Source organism: Natrix helvetica, assembly GCF_964273705.1.
Source record: "Natrix helvetica genome assembly, chromosome: Z".
Taxonomy (NCBI): Eukaryota; Metazoa; Chordata; class Lepidosauria; order Squamata; family Natricidae; genus Natrix; species Natrix helvetica.
The window spans coordinates 17,075,665-17,097,552 of record NC_138554.1 but is presented as its reverse complement, the minus strand read 5'-3'; the positions used below and the strand labels follow the sequence as shown (position 1 = coordinate 17,097,552).

The 21,888-nt window shown below is 45.7% G+C and overlaps 1 protein-coding gene across 2 annotated transcripts in view; it reads left to right on the top strand.

The window, feature by feature from the left end:
* The window catches only part of TEP1 (telomerase associated protein 1), a 125,155-nt gene extending 112,153 nt beyond the window's left edge, over positions 1–13,002 (top strand). For both annotated transcript variants that reach the window (XM_081932388.1, XM_081932387.1), the window contains exons 51-58: positions 615–754; positions 1,521–1,639; positions 4,459–4,608; positions 5,576–5,696; positions 8,551–8,647; positions 9,280–9,518; positions 10,984–11,088; positions 12,560–13,002. In XM_081932388.1, coding sequence (XP_081788514.1) covers positions 615–754; positions 1,521–1,639; positions 4,459–4,608; positions 5,576–5,696; positions 8,551–8,647; positions 9,280–9,518; positions 10,984–11,088; positions 12,560–12,694 — 1,106 coding nt within the window. In that variant the 3' untranslated portion in view covers positions 12,695–13,002. The remainder of the gene's footprint in view (positions 1–614; positions 755–1,520; positions 1,640–4,458; positions 4,609–5,575; positions 5,697–8,550; positions 8,648–9,279; positions 9,519–10,983; positions 11,089–12,559) is intronic.
* The last annotated feature ends 8,886 nt before the right edge of the window (positions 13,003–21,888 follow it).

Sequence of the window (21,888 nt, the reverse complement as noted above, 5' to 3'; positions counted from 1 at the left end):
CCAAGCAAAAGTCAATGGGGAAGCCAGATTCACTTAACAACCAGGTGACTAACTTATCAACTGCAGTGATTCACTTAACAACAGCTTGTGTCAAGAAATGCCGTATAATGGAGCCAAACTCACTTAACAAATTCTCACTTAACAACATACATTTTGGGCTTAATTTTTATCGTAAGTTAAGGACTACCTGTATCTCACCAGGCTCAAGGTTGACTCATCCTTCCATTCTTCTCAGGTTAGTAAAATGAGGAGCCAGATTGTTGGGGACAATATGTTGACTTTGTAAACCCCTTAGAGAGGGCTGTAAAAGCACAGTGAAGCGGTATATAAGTCCAAGTGCTATTGCTATGAGCCTCAGTGGTTCAGTGGTCAGAGTGCAGTACTGCAGGATACTTCTGTTGCTTGCCTGCTGCCTGCAGTTTGGCAGTTCGAATCTCACCAGGCTCAAGGTTGACTCAGCCTTCTATCCGTCCGAGGTGGGTAAAATGAGGACCCTGATTGTTGGGGGCAATGGGCTGATTCTGTAAACCTGCTTAGAGAGGGCTGTAAAAGCACTGTGAAGAGGTATATGAGTCTATTGATATCTGTATGTTTCTTTCCCTTCTCCATCACAGCTGACATGGAAAGCCTGCCTCCTCACCAGGGTGCTGTCACAGCTGTGGCTTGGTCTCCTGATGGGAACTTGGCTGCTTCCGGTGGGGAACACGGTGACCTGATTGTCTGGCAAGGAGGAGAGCTTTTGGGGATGGCAAAGGTAGGGCAGGTGTCCTGCACCTGTGTGCTCAAGTATATTTGGACCTTGGGAATAGCACCTTTGGAGAACCTGGGGAAAGGAAGTTGTTCTGACCTAGGCTTCTTCAAAAAGCACGAAGCGGATTCCTGGTCCAGACAAAACCCCTTTTATAAAACGAATGTGAATTCCTCTCATTCACATTCAGCAAAGGCCTGGTAAACTGTCTTTCAAAAGTGAATTTATGACCACAGACCTTATCTAGCTTGGAAAGCTGCCATGGAAAATATTTTCCAAACGCAGTGCTGTGCGAGGAAAGACTTGGCACAGAGTCTCTGAGATTCACGGACAGATCTTCACACTCCTGAAACGAATGAACTAATTGTTTCCTGCTAAAGCCCTCTCCCCTTTTGCTCTTCTTTTATTCCCTATAGGAGGGACCATTCACCCTCCACCTGTGGCTTTACTCCCAAGTCGACCCTGATTTCTTAGCTGATCTTTTCTGGCAGCTCTGCACATGCGCACACTGGGAACAGGTTACAGCTGTTCCTCTGCCTCACTGCTGTCTAGCTCCAAAGCCAGCTGGTAACTGCGCCTTGGGCCATCTCTGCCTCCGATGCAGAGCCCTCGTCCAAGCCTTCCCCAGACTCCAGGACTGGCCCGTGTTCCTCCCCAACCTCCTCATTGTCCGACTCTGCTGCCAGATCTGCTGGCGGGCCACAACAGAAGTGCCAACAGATTCAGCGCCTGCTTTCAATTGGTGTCTGTTTTTTTTTAAATCTTCTTCCAGGTTGGCCCCTTGTGTATCAGTGCTCTTACTTTCCATTCTTCTCATACAATCCTTGTGGCTTGTGATGGGATCAGCCTTTGGGATATAAGTGACAGCACGCAGAACGTCAAGGCAGTTAGGTAAGATGGGGCAAAGCACTGTGGGGGGCTGACTGTCAATCCCTTTCCCTCCTGGATTTATACGTGGGTTGTTCCTTGGAATCTGTTCAACCCCAACAAGCAGCTGCTGTAAGAAGCAGAAAGATTCCCCATAATCTTTTTACTCAATACAGGCAGTCCGCAACTTACTATCATTTGCTTAGTGACCATTCGAAGCTACAGCGGCACTGAAAAAAGTTATTTATGGGTGTTTTTCACAATCGTTGTAGCATCCCCAAAGTCAATGGGATCAAAATTCAAACAGCTTGGCAACTGACTCATAGTTATGACGGTCACAATGTCCTGGAGTCTTGTGATCCCCTTTTGTGACCTTATGACAAGCAAAGTCGATGGGGAAGCCAGATTCACTTAACAACTGTGTTACTAATTTAACAACTGGAGTGATTCATTTAACAACTGGGGCAAGAAAGTTGGTTAAATGGGGGAAAATTCACTTAAATGTCTCAGCAGCGGAAATTTTGGGCTCAATTGTGGTTGTAAGTCTACGTCTAGCAGTAAGATGCCGAGACACAGAAAGAGTGTAGAGAAGAGCGATAAAGATTTATTAGGGGGCTGGACTGTATAATGAATGAGTGAAGGAACCAGTCATGTCTAGTCTAACCAGGACCAGGGCTAAGGGTGATGTGATAACAATATTCCAGTACTTAAGGGGCTATCACAGAGAAATGGGGGTCAACCAGTGGTGGGTTTCGCAACGGCTCCACAACACTCCAGCTGCTCGGCAGAGCGTTGTGCAGGCGCCGTACACTCCGTGCATGTGCGCGGAAGCAGCGAAGAGCTCAAATACAGGTAAGGATGGCGGGCGGGCGGGTGGGCCCTTTGGAGCACCGTACTGGAACAGTACCCTGTGCTCCCGGCAGGCACCGGTATGCCGTACTGGGGCATACCGCCTGCAACCTACCAGTGGGGTCAACCTACTCTTCAAAGAATTTGAGGGCAGGACAAGAAGTAGTGAATGGAAGCTCATTTAAGAGAGATCCAGTCTACACTGTTTCCCCCAAAATGAGACCTCTCTGGATAATAATTGGGCTTTGGAGCGCATGCGCTAATATAAGCCCTCCCCACAAAATATTTAGACGCGTGAACAGCCAATCCCTACCATTTCCTCTGGTTGCTTGCCACGTAAACAACACAGGGTGAGGAGGCGAGGCCAAAGGGAGGGGAAATGGAGGTGAAAACATGCCCCCCCCCACGCCCTTACCTAACAGCCGCTCCCGCAACCCTAGCCACCACACTCCTTCTGTCATGCTAAGGGCCGCTGCGAAAAGAATGGCAGGCCCAGCAACGCGACTCACTGCTGCAGCAGCACCACACCGAAGCAGCCATGAGGTGACCACGCTCGCCACCTCCTGCACCTCAAAAATAATAAGACCTCCCCCAAAACAAGGCCAAGTGCTTATTTCAGGGGTCAAAAGAAAAGCAGACGCTGTCTTATTTTCAGGGAAACATGGCAGAACCAAGGAGAGATTTCCTGACAATGAGAACAATTACGTAATTGGTTTATCTCTAGAAGTTGTGGGTGTTCCCTCAATAAAGGTTTTCAAAAGAGGCTGGTCAGCCATTTGTCCAGAATGGTAGAGAATCTCTTAAGGTGCAGGTTGGATTTGAAGGCCTCCAAGGTCTCTTCCGACTGTATTATTCCATGGTGTGTGTCTTCCAAAAGACTCGCTTTGACACGAAGCAAGTTGGTTCCATGCACAGCAAGAAGAAAAGGTCTTGTATGAGGTCTTGTGGAATTCACAGACACAACATCTTAATGCCAGAGGAGCAGTAGAACTATCCGGTAGATCAGTGATGGCGAACCTTCGGCATCAAAGTGCCCAAACCGGAACCTGCGTGTATGCATGTACATGTTTGTGCACCAGAGCACCAGAAACCGAATATCAGCTGGCCGGAGCATGATTGTTTTTGGCTGTTTTGGGGGCTGTTTTCAGGCCGTTTATGGCCCAAATATGGCCGGAAAACAGCCTGGAAAACAGCCAGATTTTGGGTTATATTCCGGGCTGTTTTCTGGGCAATTTTCAGCCCAAGAATTGGTCCAAAAATGCCCAAAAAGTAGCCCCAAAAATGGCCTGTTTTTGGGGCGCCTTTCAGGCCATTTTTGGGGCCATTTTCTGGCATCCATGAAGACCAGCATGCAAACCAGAAACCAGAAAAGCAGCTGGCGACGGGGCGCGTGCCCACAGAGAGAGTTTTGCGTGCCACCTCTGGCACACGTTCCATAGGTTCGCCTTCATGGATGTAGATGGTTAGGAGTTAGCAGCACTCGGCTGCAGATACAAATGATCAAGAAAGAGTGAACAGCTCTTGTGCCACCCATTCCTTCTTTTCATTAAACTAGACATATCCGATTCCCGCAACCGTTCTTCATATCTGCTAACCTCCAGTACCCTAATCATCTTTGTTGCTCTTCTCTGCACTCTTTCTAGAGTCTCCACATCTTTTCTACATCGTGGCGACCAAAACTGAATGCAGTATTCCAAGTGTGGCCTTACCAAGGCATTATAAAGTGGTATTAACACTTCACGTGCTCTTGATTCTATCCCTTTTAATGTTACATTAAAAGGGATAGAATCAAAATACATTAGAATACATTAAGAAACGGCAAATTGGATAGATCCTTGGTTTGATCTTGCTGGATATTCCTGCCCAGCTGATTCAAGAGGCTGCCTATAGTGGATGGTTCTTGTCATTTGTTGAGTGTTATTGAGCCTGCTTTTCACCCATCAGTTGCATTTCCACAACTCTCCTTATCTAGCTGCCTTTTCCCTCTTGCTTAGCTTGACGCGTAGGAGAATCTTGTGGCAAACCAAAGGAGTCTCTGTCCTGTGCATGGGGATGCTCCCCACTCTGGGTGCTTCGGTTTGTGGGCTAAGTAATAGAGAATTGTTGCTTCTTCTACCTGGAGATGACAATTTCCAGACATTCAGGTAAGAGATCTGTGGATCAGTGGTGGGATTCAAATTTTTTTACTACCTGTGGCTGAGTGGGTCTGGATGTGGCTCGGTGGGTGTGGCAGGGGAAGGATACTGCAAAATCCCCATTCTCTTCCCACTCCTGGGGGAAGGATACTGTAAAATCTCCATTCCCTCCTCACTCCAGGGGAAAAATACTGCAAAATCTCCATTCCCTCCCCACTCCAGTGAGAAGGATACTGCAAAATCTCCATTCTCTCCCCTCTCCTGGGGGAAGGATATTGCAAAATCTCTATTCCCTCCCCACTCCTGGGAGAAGGATACTGTAAAATCTCCATTCCCTCCCCACCTCTGGGAAAGGATACTGCAAAATCTCCATTCCCTCACCACTCCTGGGGGAAGGATACTGTAAAATCTCCATTCCCTCCCCACTCCAGGGGAAAAATACTGCAAAATCTCAATTCCCTCCCCACTCCAGTGAGAAGGATACTGTAAAATCTCCATTCTCTCCTCTCTCCTGGGGAAAGGATATTGTAAAATCTCTATTCCCTCCCCACTCTTGGGGGAAGGATACTGCAAAATCTCCATTCCCTCCCCACTCCAGGGGAAGGATACTGCAAAATCTCCATTCCTTCTGCACTTCAGAGGAAGGATACTGCAAAATCTCCATTCTCTCCCCATTCCTGGGAGAAAATTCCCATTCTCTCCCCACCCCACTAACCTGCTTTCCAACTCCGTTCTTCTGTGAAGAGTAATAAAAGAAGACAAAATTGATCAACTGGGACTTGGGAGGCAGAGAATAGATGGGGGCGGGGCCAGCCAGAGGTGGTATTTGCAGGTTCTCCGAACTACTCAAAATTTCCACTACTGGTTTGCTAGAACTGGTCAGAACCGGCTGAATATCACCCCTGCTGTGTATGGTGACAAGATGGAAGAAAGATTTCTTTCCTGACTATATCTAATTTTGACTTTCTCCCTGCAGAGATATGTTCCCACGTTGTTACATTGATTCTAATCCCTTCAATATATCCCCATCTGATGAAGAGCAAGAGGAGGTCTTACATATGTGGCACACCATGGAGAAACCAGGCTTGATAAAGATGGTGAGCAAGAGTGATGTGTCGAAACGAAAATCCTTCCAAAGACCGAACCCTCAAATTATTCTCACTGTCAGGCCTGGAAGCCATATTTTGCGTTGGGCCTTCAGCGTTGAGCCAACATTTACTGCTGTGGGAAAATGGGAGGGGGATTATATGGACTGTGGGAGATATATAGTCAAAATGACATTCCTTTCTCAGAGAGTCAAGGACATCTTGCCCTGCACCTGGAGGGGCGTGACTGGGAGGCATCTCCAGTTGGGACGGTGCCTGATTGGGCCATGTGATGGACATGTGGGTGCTGGGCAGGAACTTGGACTTTTGTTTGGGTGGGGAAAACTTGGAAGCTTTCAGATTTGGGTTTTCCCAGATGTATCAATATGACATCTCTAATAAAATGGAACTTTGAGGAAAGTCTCGGAGTCTTCTTTCATTGGGGGTGTTACTTGGAACCCTGACATTAACCCGAATCCGGAAATCTTCCAAGTTTTCCCCACCCAAAGGAAAGTCCAAGTCCATGTCCAGCATCCACATGTCCATCACATGGTCCAATCAAGCACCATACCAACTGGAGATGCCTCCCAGTTGCGCCACTCCAGGTGCAAGGCATCATGCTAAGCCATCATTTTGATTTGTTTGGATTTGGCTCAAAATGTTGTAGAAACCCAGGGATTGTCTTTTGTGAGTCCATCCAGTTGTGGTTGCTTTAACAAAGAATGGCTTAGCACAGTGGTCGGCAAACCACGGCTCGCGAGCCACATGGGGCTCTTTGGCCCCTTGAGTGTGACTCTTCCGCCACCGCCACGACACCTCACGTTCCTTGTCTTCCGGCCGCGGCGCTACTCCGTGGAAAACATAGGTGCACGCATGCCCCACACAATTGAAGCCCCTCTCCCAGCTGGCCCTTTCTCCCTCGGAGGACTTCGGAGGGAAGCTTCTGCAGAAGATCGGGAGAGTGAGAACAAGTTCCCGCCATTACAAAGTCTCTGAGACTGTAATTGTACGGGCTGTGCATGTGCGCCTATGTTTTCCACAGCATGGAGCCGCGGCGAGGCTCTGTGCGGCCGGCGATGACTCCAAAAGCCATCCAGGAAGATGAGGAACGTGAGCAGGACCCCACCCCCTGTGGATGGCCTCCGAAATCATTGATGGCTGCGCAGAACCTCGCCGCAGCTCCACGCCGTGGAAAACATAGGCATGAGTGCACAGCTTCTTCTCAGTTGCCCGGACTTCTGCAGAAGCTTCCCTCCAAAGCCCTCCAAGGGAGGAAGGGCCAGTTGAGAGAGGGGCTTTGGTCCTGCTCCGGGCTGTAATTGCGTGGGGTGTGCGAGCGTCTATATTTTCCACAGCATGGAGCTGCGGCGAGACTCTACAAGCCATCCAGGAAGACGAGGAACGTGAGGGGGACCCCGCCCCCCGCAGATGGCCTCCGGAGTCATTGCTGGCTGCTCAGAGCCTCGCCGCTGCTCCATGCGGTATTTTGTGGACAGAGACAGACCGACAGACAGAGAGAGGCACAGAGAGAGATAGAGACAGCGAGAGGGAGGGAATCAGAGAGAGACTGACAGACACACAGAAAGAGACAAGAGAGAGGGGGGGTAGGGAGGGAGGGAGAGACAGACAGACAGACAGAGAGACACAGAGAGAGAGAGAGAGACACAGTTAGTGATTGAGTGAGAGACAGACAGACAGACACACACACACAAATACACACACAGAGTGATAGAGAGAGAGGAAGGGAGGGGAGAGAGAGAGAGAGGCAGAGACAGACAGACAGAGAAAGACACACAGAGAGAGAGTGAGAGACAGACACACACATACAGAGTGACAGATGGGAGGAGTGAGAAGAGAAGACAGAGATACAGAGAGAGAGAGAGAGAAACAGACAGACAGAAAGACACAGAGAGAGACAGAAAGAAAAAGAGAAAGAAAGAAAAGAAAGAAAGAAAAAAAAGTGGGAGAGAGAGATGAAAGAAAGAAAGAAAGGAAAAGAAAGAGAACTTATGACCACAATTGAGCTCAAAATTTTGGTTGCTAAACAAGAACGTTGTTAAGTGAGTTTCACCACATTTTCCAAGTTGGCCACGCCCACCCAGTCACATGACTGCCGAGCCACTCCCACAAAACAGGCCACACCTTCTTTTGGCTCTCAAAAGAAATTTCAATCGTTGTCCTGTTGATATTTGGCTCTGTTGACTAATGAGTTTGCTGACAGATTTGGGAAATAAGAGATACCCTTTTATTTCTCAAATCAGCAAGCTGTCTCTCCCTCCCTCCCTTTCTCCCTCCCCCTCCCTCTCTCTCTCAGAAAGTACAGCTAATCCTTGACTTACAGTTCATTTAGTGACCGTCAAAGTTACAACAGCACTGAAAAAAGGGAGTTATGACTGTTTTTCACAGTTATGACCTTTGTAGCATCCCCATGACCATGTTATCAAGATTCAGACGCTTGGCAACTGGTTCATATTTATGACCCTTGCTGCTTCCCAAGGTCACGGGATCTCCTTTTGCGACCTTCCAGCAACCAAAAGTCATTGGGGAAGTCAGATTCACTTAACAACCGAGTTAACTAACTTATCAACTGCAATGATTCACTTAGCAACTGAGGCAAGAGAGGTTGTAAAATGGCGGGGATGACAAAACTTACTTAACAATTATCTCACTTAACAGCCTAAATTTTGGGTTCAACGGTGGTTGACTTACGACTTGGGTGGTCGTAAGTCAAGGACTACCTGTAGTTCTTTGTAGAGTTTATTAATAGGGAATTTCATTCACCACTACCTGAGTGGACTTTCAGTGATCTGAGCCGGTCTCTCTTACCTTTGTTTTCGTTTTGTGCTGCTTCCCCCCCCCCCTCTAGAAATTGGGCAAGAATAAAAAGGCCATAATCATTAAGGACATCAAGTGGACACCGAACAAGCCTTCTAGCTTCATCACAGTTGCCAGGCTCGTCAAAGGTGAGGCTTAGCTGGTTTCTTTTTCTGCTCAAGATTCTTTGAAAGAAAATCCATGCCCAATTCCTGTGCTTGTGATGGAAGCATAATAGATATTTCTAGCCTCCAGTGCAGAGAGCTTGGAGCAGGGTTGAAATCCAGCAGGTTCTGACTGGTTCTGGAGAACTGGTAACGGAAACTTTGAGTAGTTGGGAGAACTGGCAAATGCCACCTCTGGCTGGCCCCAGAGTGGGGAGGGAATGGGGATTTTGCAGTTTCCTTCCCCTGCCATGCCCACCAAGCCACACCCAAAGAACCAGTAGTAAAGAAAAATTGAATTTCACCACTGGCTTGGAGATATGTATTTGTTGTTTATTTAAGAAAAACTCAAAGACATCCTTGTTGAACTGAACAGTTACAAATGTACAGTAAAACCTCTGGCCAGTGGGTTTTCCTTGGATTTTATAATGGGTTGGTTAATTTCATAGGATCCAATAATAGGATTAGCAAAGGTAATCTGGCATGGACCTCATAGAACAGGGTCCCTGATTGGTAAAGGGATAAGAGACAAACTAGGTACACAAAGGGATGATAGACAATTAGATAGAAGGTCGTTTTAATTCCCGCTTTCTCCCCCCCCCCTTTTTTTTTGGAAGACAAATTATTATTATATGGCGACACAGAAGGATTTCTCTGGAGTCAGACTGCGCAAATAGAGGTGGAAAAGGAGGTAGGGGAACAGGAGACAGAGGATGAGGATGAAGAAGAAGAAGAAGAAAAAGAAGAAGAAAAAGAAGAAGAAGAAGAGGAGGAGGAGGTAAAGAAGGAAGAGGAAGCGGAGGAGGAAGTGGAGAAAGAAGAGGAAGACGCATCTAAGGACTGGCAAAAAAGGAAGGTGAGACAAGTTCAGAAAAATGGCTGCCCATCTCTCCTTGGTTACACTTTGTGAGCAAGAATTATGTCGGTTCAGTCAACTGATTGGCAAAACTACTGTTCCCATTTACTGGAGGGAGTGATAAGGCCACTTCCAGGCCTTATTCAAAGTCCATTCTCCTTCACATATCAATACCAGTTACTGGAGCCAATCTGGATTGGAGACCAGGGCCAGAGATTTAGTCTTCTGAGCCCATCTTCAGTAACTTCTCTCTCACGACAATTTGTGTTTTGGGTTATTCTATGCATAGTATTTATGTGGTGCCTGACTATGTGTGACTTTTTAGTTGTTGATTGGGGTGTTAATTATTATTATTATTATTATTATTATTATTATTATTATTATTATTATTATTATTATTTTATTTGATTAGCCGCAACCCTCTCCCGAAGGACTCGGGGCGGCGTACAATCAAAACGGATAAAAATACACATAAGACAAACATATATACAAAAAGAACAGAGACATATACATATGTGCATGGAGGAGAGTTGACTTATAAGTGAAAGACAATTAAAAAACACAATTTAAAATCCCCTTAAATAAAATTACTAAATTAAAAAACCCATCAGGAGCGTTACGAAGTTATGGTTGAGCCAGGCCAGCTATTTGGAAAAGGTGGGTCTTGAGCTTGACACGGAAGGAGCGGAGGTCAGTAGTGGTCCTAATATCCGGGGGGAGGTCATTCCACAGGGCTGGGCCCGCCACAGAGAAGGCTCTGCTCCTAGGCGCCGCCCCATGGCACTGTCTGGTGGACGGCACCTGGAGAAGTCCCTCTCTGTGCGAGCGGATGGGTCGTAGGGATGTATGGGGCAGAATACGATCCCGCAGGTAACTAGGTCCTGAGCCATGGAGCGCTTTAAAGATCGTAATCAAGACCTTGAAACGCACTCGATAGACCACAGGAAGCCAGTGCAGCTCGCGCAGGAGAGGTGTCACATGGGAGTACTTAGTACTCCCCATAATCACCCGCGCGGCCGCATTCTGGACCAACTGCAGTCTCCGAGTTGATGGCCAGTTATTAAGCCATTGGTTGTTGTTTCCTTGTGCTGCCAGGTTCTCGGCTCCTAAGGATCTTATGAAATCAGCTCTCCTGTTGACTGTCAGGGGGCTCGTTTCCCAGGCTTAAATAATTTCCCTGGCTATTTTTGTACTGCTCAACCAACAATCTGAGTAGCTGCCAAATTGGATATACAGTATGTCCTTGTTCATTGCAATGTGAAGGTATCAGTGAGTTCAGTGAGTTCAAGTCTCCACATCTGACTGCTCCCTTGGGTTCTTGCAGTCTGGAGGTTAGCTTTCTCCCCCTCTGTCCTATTTACTCACAGGGGCAATCCCATGCAGGGGATCATACCACTTACTGTTGTTAAACTAGGCCTGATGCATCAGCTAAAATTTACTCTGCCTCATCTTCTTTCTTCTTTAGATCCACTGTGACAAAATTACAGCTTTGCATCTAGTGGGAGACAGGATTGTAACAGCATCCTGCGACCGGGATGTGAAGATTTGGGATGGCAGCACGATGAAGCTGGTGAGTGCCTCTGAATGATGCTGGGCTGAAGTTAGGCAGATGTTGTCACTGGCCTCACCTTATTATCCCCCAGTGCAACTTTCATTTCCCTAACTGTGTCTTTTCTCAACATGTGCCAAATGCATTTGAAATGCATTTGATGGCCAGAATGACTGGAGTTAAGCTAGAGATCCTTGCTTCTTACACAATTTGTTTATACAAAAAAATCTATCTGCCGATAATAACTGGTTTTAGGACCAAGACTTGGATCAACCATTTACTGTATATATTTCTAACTAGCTGATAACCCAGTGTTGCCTGGGTATTTATTTATCCCAAGCTGTTCGACGTTGTGGTTCTTTTCTTGTATGTAATCTGCGTAAAGTACATCCTCAAAAATAATCAAAGCCTTGTTGAAAATGTCCGGAACAAACGTACTTTCTAATGTTGGATTTTCCCCCTTACCAGAGGGGAGCTCCCTTGTGGAGTACTGTGAAGCCATTACCATGGCAACTCCACTGCGTTGTACAGTAGAAGCCATTTTAAGGCACAACAGGCTGTATCTTAACAGAACACACACCCTGAGGGGTTTTAAGGGTGTCTTACCCCTACAGTATTTTTCTCCAGAGGATAAGTCATCTGTATACCAAGTTTGGTTGAAATTGCTTGAGGTGTTCCAGAATTATGCTGGAACACACATAGATGATAGATAGATAGATAGATAGATAGATAGATAGATAGATAGATAGATAGATAGATAGATAGATAGATAGATGATAGATAGATAGATGATAGATAGATAGATAGATAGATAGATAGATAGATAGATAGATAGATAGATAGATAGATGATAGATAGATAGATGATAGATGGATAGATGATGGATAGATGGATAGATGGATAGATAGAAAGAGAAGGAGAGACAGAAACTTGAAAAGATTTTCAGAATTCTTATTATCCCGTACTGTAATAAAGCAGCACTACTGAGTAAAGCAAGATAGTTCAAGCCGTAGAACTATAGTTCTCAACCTCAACAACTTTAAGATGGGTGGACTTCTACTCCAAGAATTCCTCACCATAATTACAGTCCAGTGGTACGGGTATATCAGTGCTTGCGGGAAGCACCAGGTACCGTTCCGGCCTGGTGCTCCAGAGGCCCACTTGGCCGCCTGGCCTCCTTACCTGTATTTGAGCCGATCGGGGCTTTCATGCACACGCACAGAGCGTACGATGCCTGCGCGATGCTCCGCCGAGGAGCTGGAGCATCACGGGCGGTAAGTACGCATGCACGCACTGTGTCCGTGCTGCGCACATGCACATGGTGGACGCCAGGCCCCATTGCAGTATACCGGTTGCAATGGGATCCGGAACCCAGCACTGTTACAGTCTCTCTCTCTCTCTCCCAAAGTTTCCAGCCAATCCAATGTTTTGCATTCTTCTGCTGATGTCTCTTTTCTTCTATTCCCCATCCCCCTTTTTGTCTTGGTTACAGATTGGCCAATTCCGATGCCAGGCCTCAGTTTCCTGTCTCCAGCCCTTCCCTTGCAAGGACTCTTCTGTCCTCCTAATGGTGGGAGATTCCTTGGGCACGGTTTACTTTCTGGATTGGGACGGCCTTTGTGCTTGAGGAGCTTTTCAATGCCACTTCAGCCTCTCCTGAGCTGTTCAGCAAATCTCAAAGCACTGAGCTGTTGTGTCTTGGGACCTCAAAGTGATTCCTCTGTTGTGGTTGATGGCGGCTTAATTATGGCGAGACTCTAGATTGAGCCTTACAATCAGGAGAAATAAAAATTCCAAACCCCACTTGATGATCATAGCGGTGCCTGCATTGAATACAATCACATGGTGTGCCTGGGACTATATAAATTTATATGGAATTTAAAGAGATTTTTCACATGAGATTTAAATGGAATTAAAATTAAATTTCCTTCGCTGCATGAAGTTTGTCTTTAGTCTTCTTTTTTTTACACATGTATTTGTTTGCTTCCATCTCTCAAGCCAAGCTGCCATTTTACTTTTTACTTACAGGGTATTTATGAGAGCATTAAAGGTAAAAGTTCCCCTCACACATATGTGCTAGTTGTTCCGACTATAGGGGGCGGTGCTCATCTCAGTTTCAAAGCTGAAGAATCAGCGCTGTCTGAAAATGTCTCTACGGCCATGACTAAACGCTGAAGATGCACAGAACGCTGTTACCTTCCCACCAAAAGTGGTCCCTAATTTTCTACTTGCATTTTATGTGCTTTCGAACTGCTAGGTTGGCAGAAGCTGGGACAAGTAATGGGAGCTCACTCAGTTATGTGGCACTAGGGATTCGAACCTCCAACCTGCCGACCTTTCTGATCGACAAGCTCAGCGTCTTAGCCACCACATCTCTTCCCCATTGGAATACAAGACATTCCCCCCCCCCCCATCTATTCAATGGTTAATTTCCTAATTAGTGTGCAGCGTGTTTGCTAAAGAGTTCTAAAACTTCATCCCTGCAAGTCCCAAAGATGCATTTTTTTCAAAAGGCAACTGGACTTTCTTAGTTTTAATTTGAAAACAAGTTTCATGGTGCTAGGGATTCGAACCACTGAACTGCCAACCATTCTGATCGATACGGTCAGAGTCTTAGCCACCGAGCCACCACGTCTGTGTGAGCATTACAGACATCCTATTATTTGGTTATATATTACGGAGGAAACTAAATATGACAAGTGAGACTATTTAGGACTAGTTAAGGCAGACCGTGAATTTAAATTTGCTCATGGTCAACTTACGTAAGTCCTCAAGTTATGACAATTGGGACCAGAATTTTCGTTGCTAAGCAGGATGGTTATTAAGTGGTAGGTGCTTTGATTTGAAAAAACTTTTTTTTACTGTGGTTTTATATAAATCAGTAGTTAAATTAATTACTTGGCTCCTCCCATTAACTTTGCTTGTTGGAAGGCAGCTGGAAAAGTTGCAGATCACATGACCCCAGGATTCCTGCAACCATAGTAACTACATCCTGGTTGCCTAGCACCTGAGGTTTGATCATGTGATCATAGGGTTGCTGGGATGGTTGTGTGAGGGATGGTCGCAAGTCATTTTCAGTGTGGTTTTAACTTTGAACAGCCACAAAACAAATTGTTGTAAGTCGAAGAACTACCTGCTACATTCCATCTCTCTTAACTCTGAAGAGTTATTCAGATTTTTCCTGTCCATATCCAGAAGTTCTAAATTAATAAGTTTCACCTGGACTTTCTTAAACTTTGAATACTTACTTGCCTGGTTTCTTAGGGACACTTCTGTAGAGCCTTTTGGAGGAATGATGGGAGTTCAAATGCACTACAAATAATACATCTAATATTCGGAGTTCCTGCTTCCAGATGAAAAATCACAGTTAAGAGTAATTTTGAGGTACATTCACCATTCTGTGCATGAATTGAACAGCTGGTTTGATATGATCTGGGCTCAGTGAAATGAATCTTGGATGGTTTGGGCAGAAGTAATTGGGTGAGCAGGGCGAAACCAAGGACATCAGCAATGGAGAAGAAGGGAGGGAACACTCATAAGTTGATGGTCTGTGCTCCATATTTTGTTTAACCTATAACCAGAGACCTGCAGTCATAGTGATGAACAGTTTTCCAAAATGTTCAGAACACCTGTTTTTAGAAATGGACCATTCCCGTTGTCAATAGCTTTTGTTTTCCCACCAATAAAAGTGAATGCTAAGTGGAGCTTCACGTCGCGGTGATACGACGACTTTTCTGGCTTCTCCAGATAGCCATTGAATTCAGATCGTCTGGACGGTCCAATCCGGACCTAAACCATCCTGAAGAGATGGTGAAAGGTAGGGGGAGATCCTGTGGTCCTAGAGACACCCTGATTCCTGAATTGAAGAAAAAGTTCAACAAGAAGAGAAGGTGGTTGAGGAATTTGACAGCAGATTGAGCGACGTGGAAAGATAGAGCAGTGGAATATTAGGATGGGAGATGGATAGGTCTGAATTTTTCTTAAGATTTCAAAACATAGAAGAAGAAAGAGGAGAGAACCTAGTACAAATAATATCTGGAATTTTGACAAACATATTAGAGATATCCCAAGAGAAGATGATGGATGGTATAGATGAAGTGTTCCGAGTACATACAAGATATGCAATGAGAAATGCCCTTCCAACGGAAGTCCATGTAAGATTTACTAAGAAAGCAACTGAACTACAAATATTACAGAAAATGAGAGATAGAAAACTAGAATATAAAGGCAAGAAGATTGTGGTTCTGAAACAAATTCCGAGAAGGGTGAGAGAGAAGAGAAGAGAATAGCAATTTTTGACTAAGGTTCTGATTACAAAATGTGTTAATTATAGATGGCTCACACCGGAAGGTCTATTATTTGCATGGCAAGGACAAAGATATAGAATAGATACAATCAATAAGGCAGAAGCTTTCTATGCAGAACACTTTAGAGGAATGGCTGAAAAAACTGGAAAACAAGAACTATTGGCACAACTACTGGAGGCACCCATAATTGAGATTGAAAAAGTAGAAGGTGCTGTAGGCAGAATTGATAAAGAAGAAGGTGCAGTGGGCGTAAATCCCAGAGAACAACGAGAACTCAGATCAACTAGAGCTATAAATCCTGTATATAAATTATAAACATGGAGGGAAAAATGGTCACAATCAATATAAACAGACTTAACTCAGCAATTAAAAGAAGGAAAATATTTCACCAATTAGAAAAGCTAAAACTTGACATAATCTGCCTACAAGAAGTGTATATTCAAAAGAGACATGAATACCTACTAGCACAACCAAAATTTGGAAAAAATGTTTACTACACTGGCGAACTGTAAGAAAAGAGGAGTGATCTTCTATATTAAAGATAATATTCCACCAAAACTAATGTAATTTGGACACCTATTTCATTTAATTTGGGGGTCCAAATTAAATGAAATAGGTGTCCCATATATTTACTCAGCCGGTCATCGAAAACGTCCACGAACTCACTGGTCAGCGCGGCAAAAGGGTCTGGAACCACGGAGTGGATGCTGGAAATGTTGAGCCCCAGGGCGGAGAACCAGCCCAGCCCTAGGAGGCTGGGCAGTTGGCCGCCGACTATGATGAGAGGAAGAGGTGACCTGGAATGTGCCACAGCCCACAATAGGGATCTGCTGCCCTTGATAGTCCCTGAGGCGAATTGGGCACTGCTTCAGGGTAGCCTTAGTAAGGCTGGGCACTATCCGCTTGATAGTGGCCCACGAGCAGTGGTGGGTTTCTGCCAGATCACCCCGGATCGCACGATCCGGTTGGTCAATGAACCCGGAAGTAAGTTCCTGAGAAGACATTTCTGAGAAGAGAAACTTCTCCAGTTGCGCCCCAGCTGGTGGAGCGCTGGCAACCGCCGGCCAGTCGCCAGGGAGACAGTCAGTGAGGTGAACCGCGCGGTTGCTCGGATCACACAGGCACAGCCCGACCGGAGAAGTTTCTCTTCTCAGAAATGTCTTCTCGGGCTGCGCCCATGTGATCCGAGCAACCACGCGGTTCACCTCACTGACTGTCTCCCTGGCGACGGGCCTGCGGTTGCTAGCGCTCCACCAGCTGGGGCGCGACCGGATCTCTCTCCAGATCTTGAGGCTTTTTCAGGGTTTTTTTTTTTTAAATCACCTGTCCGAACGATCTTGAAAACCTGCAATGTTACTTTGGGAGGGGAAGACGGGCAGCATTTTCCCCTGCCGCCCTCCCTGGGCACCTTCAGCCTTGGAGTCTGCAGCTTTAAAACAAGCCTTTGCACAGCTGCCCGTCTGTCCCCTCCCAAAGCAACCTCACAGGTTTTCGAGATCGTCTGCAGAGGCGTTTTTTAAAAAGAAAATGGTCTGTTTTGGGGGGGGAATGGGCTGTGCATGGAGGAGCTGGTGGCCAGGGCGCCCTGAAGCAGCGCCAGCCAGCATGTCCCTTAAGAAGAGCCCAAAGGGCAAGGGCAGCAGTGCCACGCCCACCTCTGTCCTGTCCGCTGCCCAGCAACACACCTCAGCCGCCTCCCCCTTTTCAACAGGGCAGGGGGGCGGGCACGGCACAGGAGGGGGCAGCCAATGGGGGGGGGGACACTGCCCAGCCGGCCCTCCCTCAGCGGCAGCGGTGAGTTCCACGATGTTGCCTTCAAGGTGAGCGGCGGGAGCCACTTGGCTAGGGCAGTGGGGCTCACCCGGCGCCCATCCAGTCACCACTCGGCGGGTGGGCCAGGGGGCGGAGGGTTGCCCTGGCGTGACCGGGGCGGCACGTCTTGGGGAGGCTTGGTGAGTGTAAAGGGCGCCTGCCTTCCCTGGCCGGGCTGGAGCACAAGATGGACTGGCAACAGGCGCATCTGCCGCTTGCAGAGCGAAGATGCGGCGCTCGGAAGCGGCAGTGGGCTTGTTTTCCAACCGTTCCTGGCCCTGCAAAGGATCCAAAAGTGCCTGGGCTCCGGGGCATCCCGTGCTACGCCCGCCGCCACCGCTGCTCCCAAACGGAACTGTCAGCCGCGAGCAGGTGCCTGAAGCTGCTGCTTGCAGGCATTCACGTCTATAAGTAGACTGCGCCTGTAATGGGAAGGTGTTCGCCCCGTGAGAGCTCCTCTCCAGCACTCGCTTTCCCAGCCATCTCCACTTCTGGCGCTGCCAGTTTGCCCCCTTGAACATCCTTACATCGGGTGGTCTTTCCCACCCAGTTGTGTTTACCCAGCCCAGGACCCTTTTAGGAGAAAAGAATGAGTCGGGAATGACTCGCACATACATGCAAGGGGAACCTTTATGTCTCAAAGGTGCTTTTTCCAAAAGGCAATTGGATTGCTTTTTTTTTCCTTGAGGAAGAAGAAGAACAAAACGTTTCACTTCTCATCCAAGAAGCTTCATCAGTTGTGATGGCAGTCTCTCTGTGTGTGTGTGTGTGTGTGTGTGTGTGTGTGTGTGTTGGAGAGGAAGGATAGATACTGGTCGAGGCTGGGTGGTAGGAGAAAGATTTTGGGGGGGACGGTGGTGGTGGAATGGAAGGATTGTGGTTTTTTGGTTATCTGGTTGTTCACTCTCTCTGTGTCTCTGGGAGCTGTTGAAGCCACTTGGGGGTTGATCTGTGCCCTTAGGAACTTCTGAATCAAATTGTGGAATCTTCTTGGAACTGCTACAAGGGTTGCATTGTAGACTAGACATAGGTGGTGTCTTATTCCTCCCACTCTTTCTTTAGAAAGAATGAAAGAAAAGAGAGAGAGAGAGAGAGAGGAGAAAGGAACGAAAGAAGGAGTGGAGGGAGAGGGAGAGAAAAAAGAGAGAGACAAAGAGAGAGAAAGAAAGAGAAAGAGAAAGAAGGAAAGATAAAGGAAGGAAGGAAGGAAGGATGGAAGGAAGGAAGGAAGGAAGGAAGGAAGGAAGGAAGGAAGGAAGGAAGGAAGGAAGGAAGGAAGGAAGGAAACTTATGACCACAACTGAGTCAAAATTTTGGTTACTAAGCAAGAGCGTCATTAAGTGAGCTTCACCACATTTTCCAAATTGGCCATTCCCACCCGGTCACATGGTCGGCAAGCCACTCCCACCGGTCACATGGCCGGCAAGCCACTCCCACCAGGTCACATGGTCGGCAAGCCACTCCCACAAAGGAGGCCACACCCACAGAGTAGGTTCCAAAAAAAATTGAAACCCACCACTGCCCACGAGACAAGGGATTTGGATGAGCCAGTGTCCACCTCCATGTTACAGGGCTTCTCCTCAATTTGGACAGTCATATAGATTTTGTGAGCCGGCTTTGAGAGCGATGCGTGACTGACAGCCCATTCAGAATGCTGCTGATCATCCGCAATAGTGAAACAGTTCCGGCGGTGCAGAGGCGCTTGTCTTGTGGACTGCCTTGGCAAGGTGTGTTCAGGAGGCTTAAGAGCAACTGGCATGGCTGCCCTGCACACCTTGGCCAAATGTCCCTTCCTGTCACAACGTTGGCAGATGGCGGCTTTGAACCTGAAACCAACCTTGCATGGTTCCCGCCGCAACTGAGGCAACCCGGCTGAGGCAAAAAGTCTATCTGAGTTCGTTTTTTCTGGGTTGTCAGGTTGAAGCGGCTGATGTCTTCTTCTGTGTCGGAAAAATAGTCTGCATCAACTTCGTCATGATGGATTGCATGGCCCCTGCTGGCATGGGTGGCCGGTGGCAGAAATTTTTGAATCTCTGCAGTAGATTTATCAGACATTTTGTATGTCGTGGCTTCATCCATGCCTGCCTGAAGTGTCATCTCTTTTCGTGCCAGCAAGCGTTACTGAAGTCTCAGATCTCTGATACCACAGACCAGCTGTTCTAGTAGGGCATCGTCCAGCACTGGGAAATTGTAGTGTAGAGCCGCCGTTCTGAGGGACACCATGTAGTCCGACACAGATTCTCCTTCTCTCTGGATCCTCTGTCGGAACACATAGCGCCTCGCCATATGTGAGGGAGTTGGAGAATAATGGTTTGTTAATTTCTCCAAGAGCATCTCCCAGGGCATTGAGTGCACTGGCTGAGGGGCTGCTAAAGCCCTGGCTGTGCCAAACATCTCGTGGCCACAGGCGCCAAGGAAATAGCCTCTTTTACGGCCACTAGACAAACCAATGAAGTCATTTGCCTCCAGGAATCACTCAAACCGTTTGAGGTAAGCGTCCCATGTTTTGGTGGCCGGGTTGAATGCCGAGAATGCCGATTGGGTAGCCATCCTGAGGACTGGCGTGAAGAATCAGAAAAAAATCAGCGATGAGCGACGTCTCGTCACTTAATGACTTGAGACAGCTCTAACAGTGACTTCGCTTTTGTCCTTTACCTCAGACCTGATCCCACATTCGTCGCCAGTGTTCTGGAGGGAGAATGAGGCAGACAGGAACTGAGGCAAGGCAGGTTGAAGCTAACACAACCTTTATTAACAGTGACAAACAGCTCATATGTACGGCAAACCTCGTACCGGCAAACAGCGGCAAAAGACAGCTGACAGCTCTTTTATAGTCGAGCTGTCAGATGTTTAACCAATTAGGTGACTGGATTCTCCCGCCGGCAGGCTGCTGTGTCTTAGCCAATCAGGAGTCAGCAATGCAAATCTATGGCAGGGCAGTTCAGTACACAACAAGAAATTAATTGGTATTCATATGAGCAGATACACTCTAGATATAATGAAGATAGAAAATCAAAATGTCTTTACAACAAAATGATTGAGCTAGACAAATTTTTAATAGGTACTGATGAAAAAGTAATTAAAAAACTACAAGAGGAACAAGTTATAGAAACTATGATAGCTTGGGGGGGAAATTTTGGATTGATTTAGAGAAATGGCAGAAATTGTGCTCTCAAAATTATAAAATGACAATGTCAATTGCATGTAGAGAAAATTTGTATAAGATGTTTTACAGGTGGCATCTACCCCCAACGAGAATTGCAAGAATGTCCAAAAATAAATCAGAAAAGTGTTGGAAATGTTATCAGACACCGGGCTCATATTACCACATGTGGTGGTCTTGCATTGAAGCTAAGATACTGGACTAAAATTCACATGTGGTTGGAGAAAATGATGCACAAACACATAGACCTTAAACCAGAGATTTTTTTATTGGGAATCATACCAGAAATTTACAATAAAGACTTGAAATATTTGATTGTAAATGTTTTAACAGCAGCTAGAATCGTATTTGCAAAAAATTGGAAAAATGAAACAATACCAAAACAGGAGGAAGTTATTCGAAAGATAATGGAGTGTGCTGAAATGAGTAAATTGACATTTGAAATTAGAGAATAAGAAGATGAGCAATTTTATAAGATATGGAATTTATCAGTCGCTGGACAAAAGAAACTGGAAATGAAAAATGTTTTATGTTTTAATTGAAGGAGATAAGTGATAATACAATTATGCTGTTAGATTAATAACGATACAATGAAAGATTGACATATATATGAATTGAATAATTTAGAATATTTTGTTTTAAAATGATGGATAAGGATAAAAATGAATCTATGTACATTTGATAGATGATTGGTGATATTATGCATAACTCTAAGTAGTGATATATATTATAAAGATATCTTGTTGATAAATAGTTTAACAAGGAAGTAATGAAAGATTGGTATATCTATGGAGTATTTAAAATACTTTGTTTAAAAATGAATAACATTTTTGCTTGAATGTATGATATACAAGGACAACAATGAACATTAGCATACTTGATGGATGATTGGCGGGATTATGCATAATTGAAAATAGTGATGCATAAATATAAACAGTTGATAAATTCTTTTACACTGTAAAAATATTCAGAATGAGATAAGTGATTATATAAAGATATATTGTTATTAAATAGACAAATCAAGAATGCAAGGGAATTAGGTTCGCTGAAAAGAAATATTGACCGTAATTGAATATATGATGTACAATGAAAGTGAGGTACGTAGTTATATTAGATGGAAAATTTGTAATTGTTTACGTAATTGAAAACATGGATGCACAAAAGCTTGTAACCAAACGACACGTTGTATGTAATGGATGAGAATTTTTTATGTTGTCTTTTTATATGTTTTAAAAAAAGTGAATGCAGCATCGTGTTTGCATCAGTTATTTGGTGCTTTCTGTAACAGCATGTAAATTTGAGTTTGGTCATTGTGACCGCAGATCTTTGCTAACATATTTTTATAATGTCGGGGCCAAGTTTTCCACCAAAAAGAATGCTATTTGGTGATCCAAACTTCAAACAAACTGTTCTAAAATGGTATGGAGAAGAAGAGAGTGATCTGAGTGAAGTGGAATCTGATTGTGGTGAAGATTTTGTAATGGACAATATGGAAACCTCCCCCCCCCCCCCCGCTGCTGATTCTGACATCAACTATGA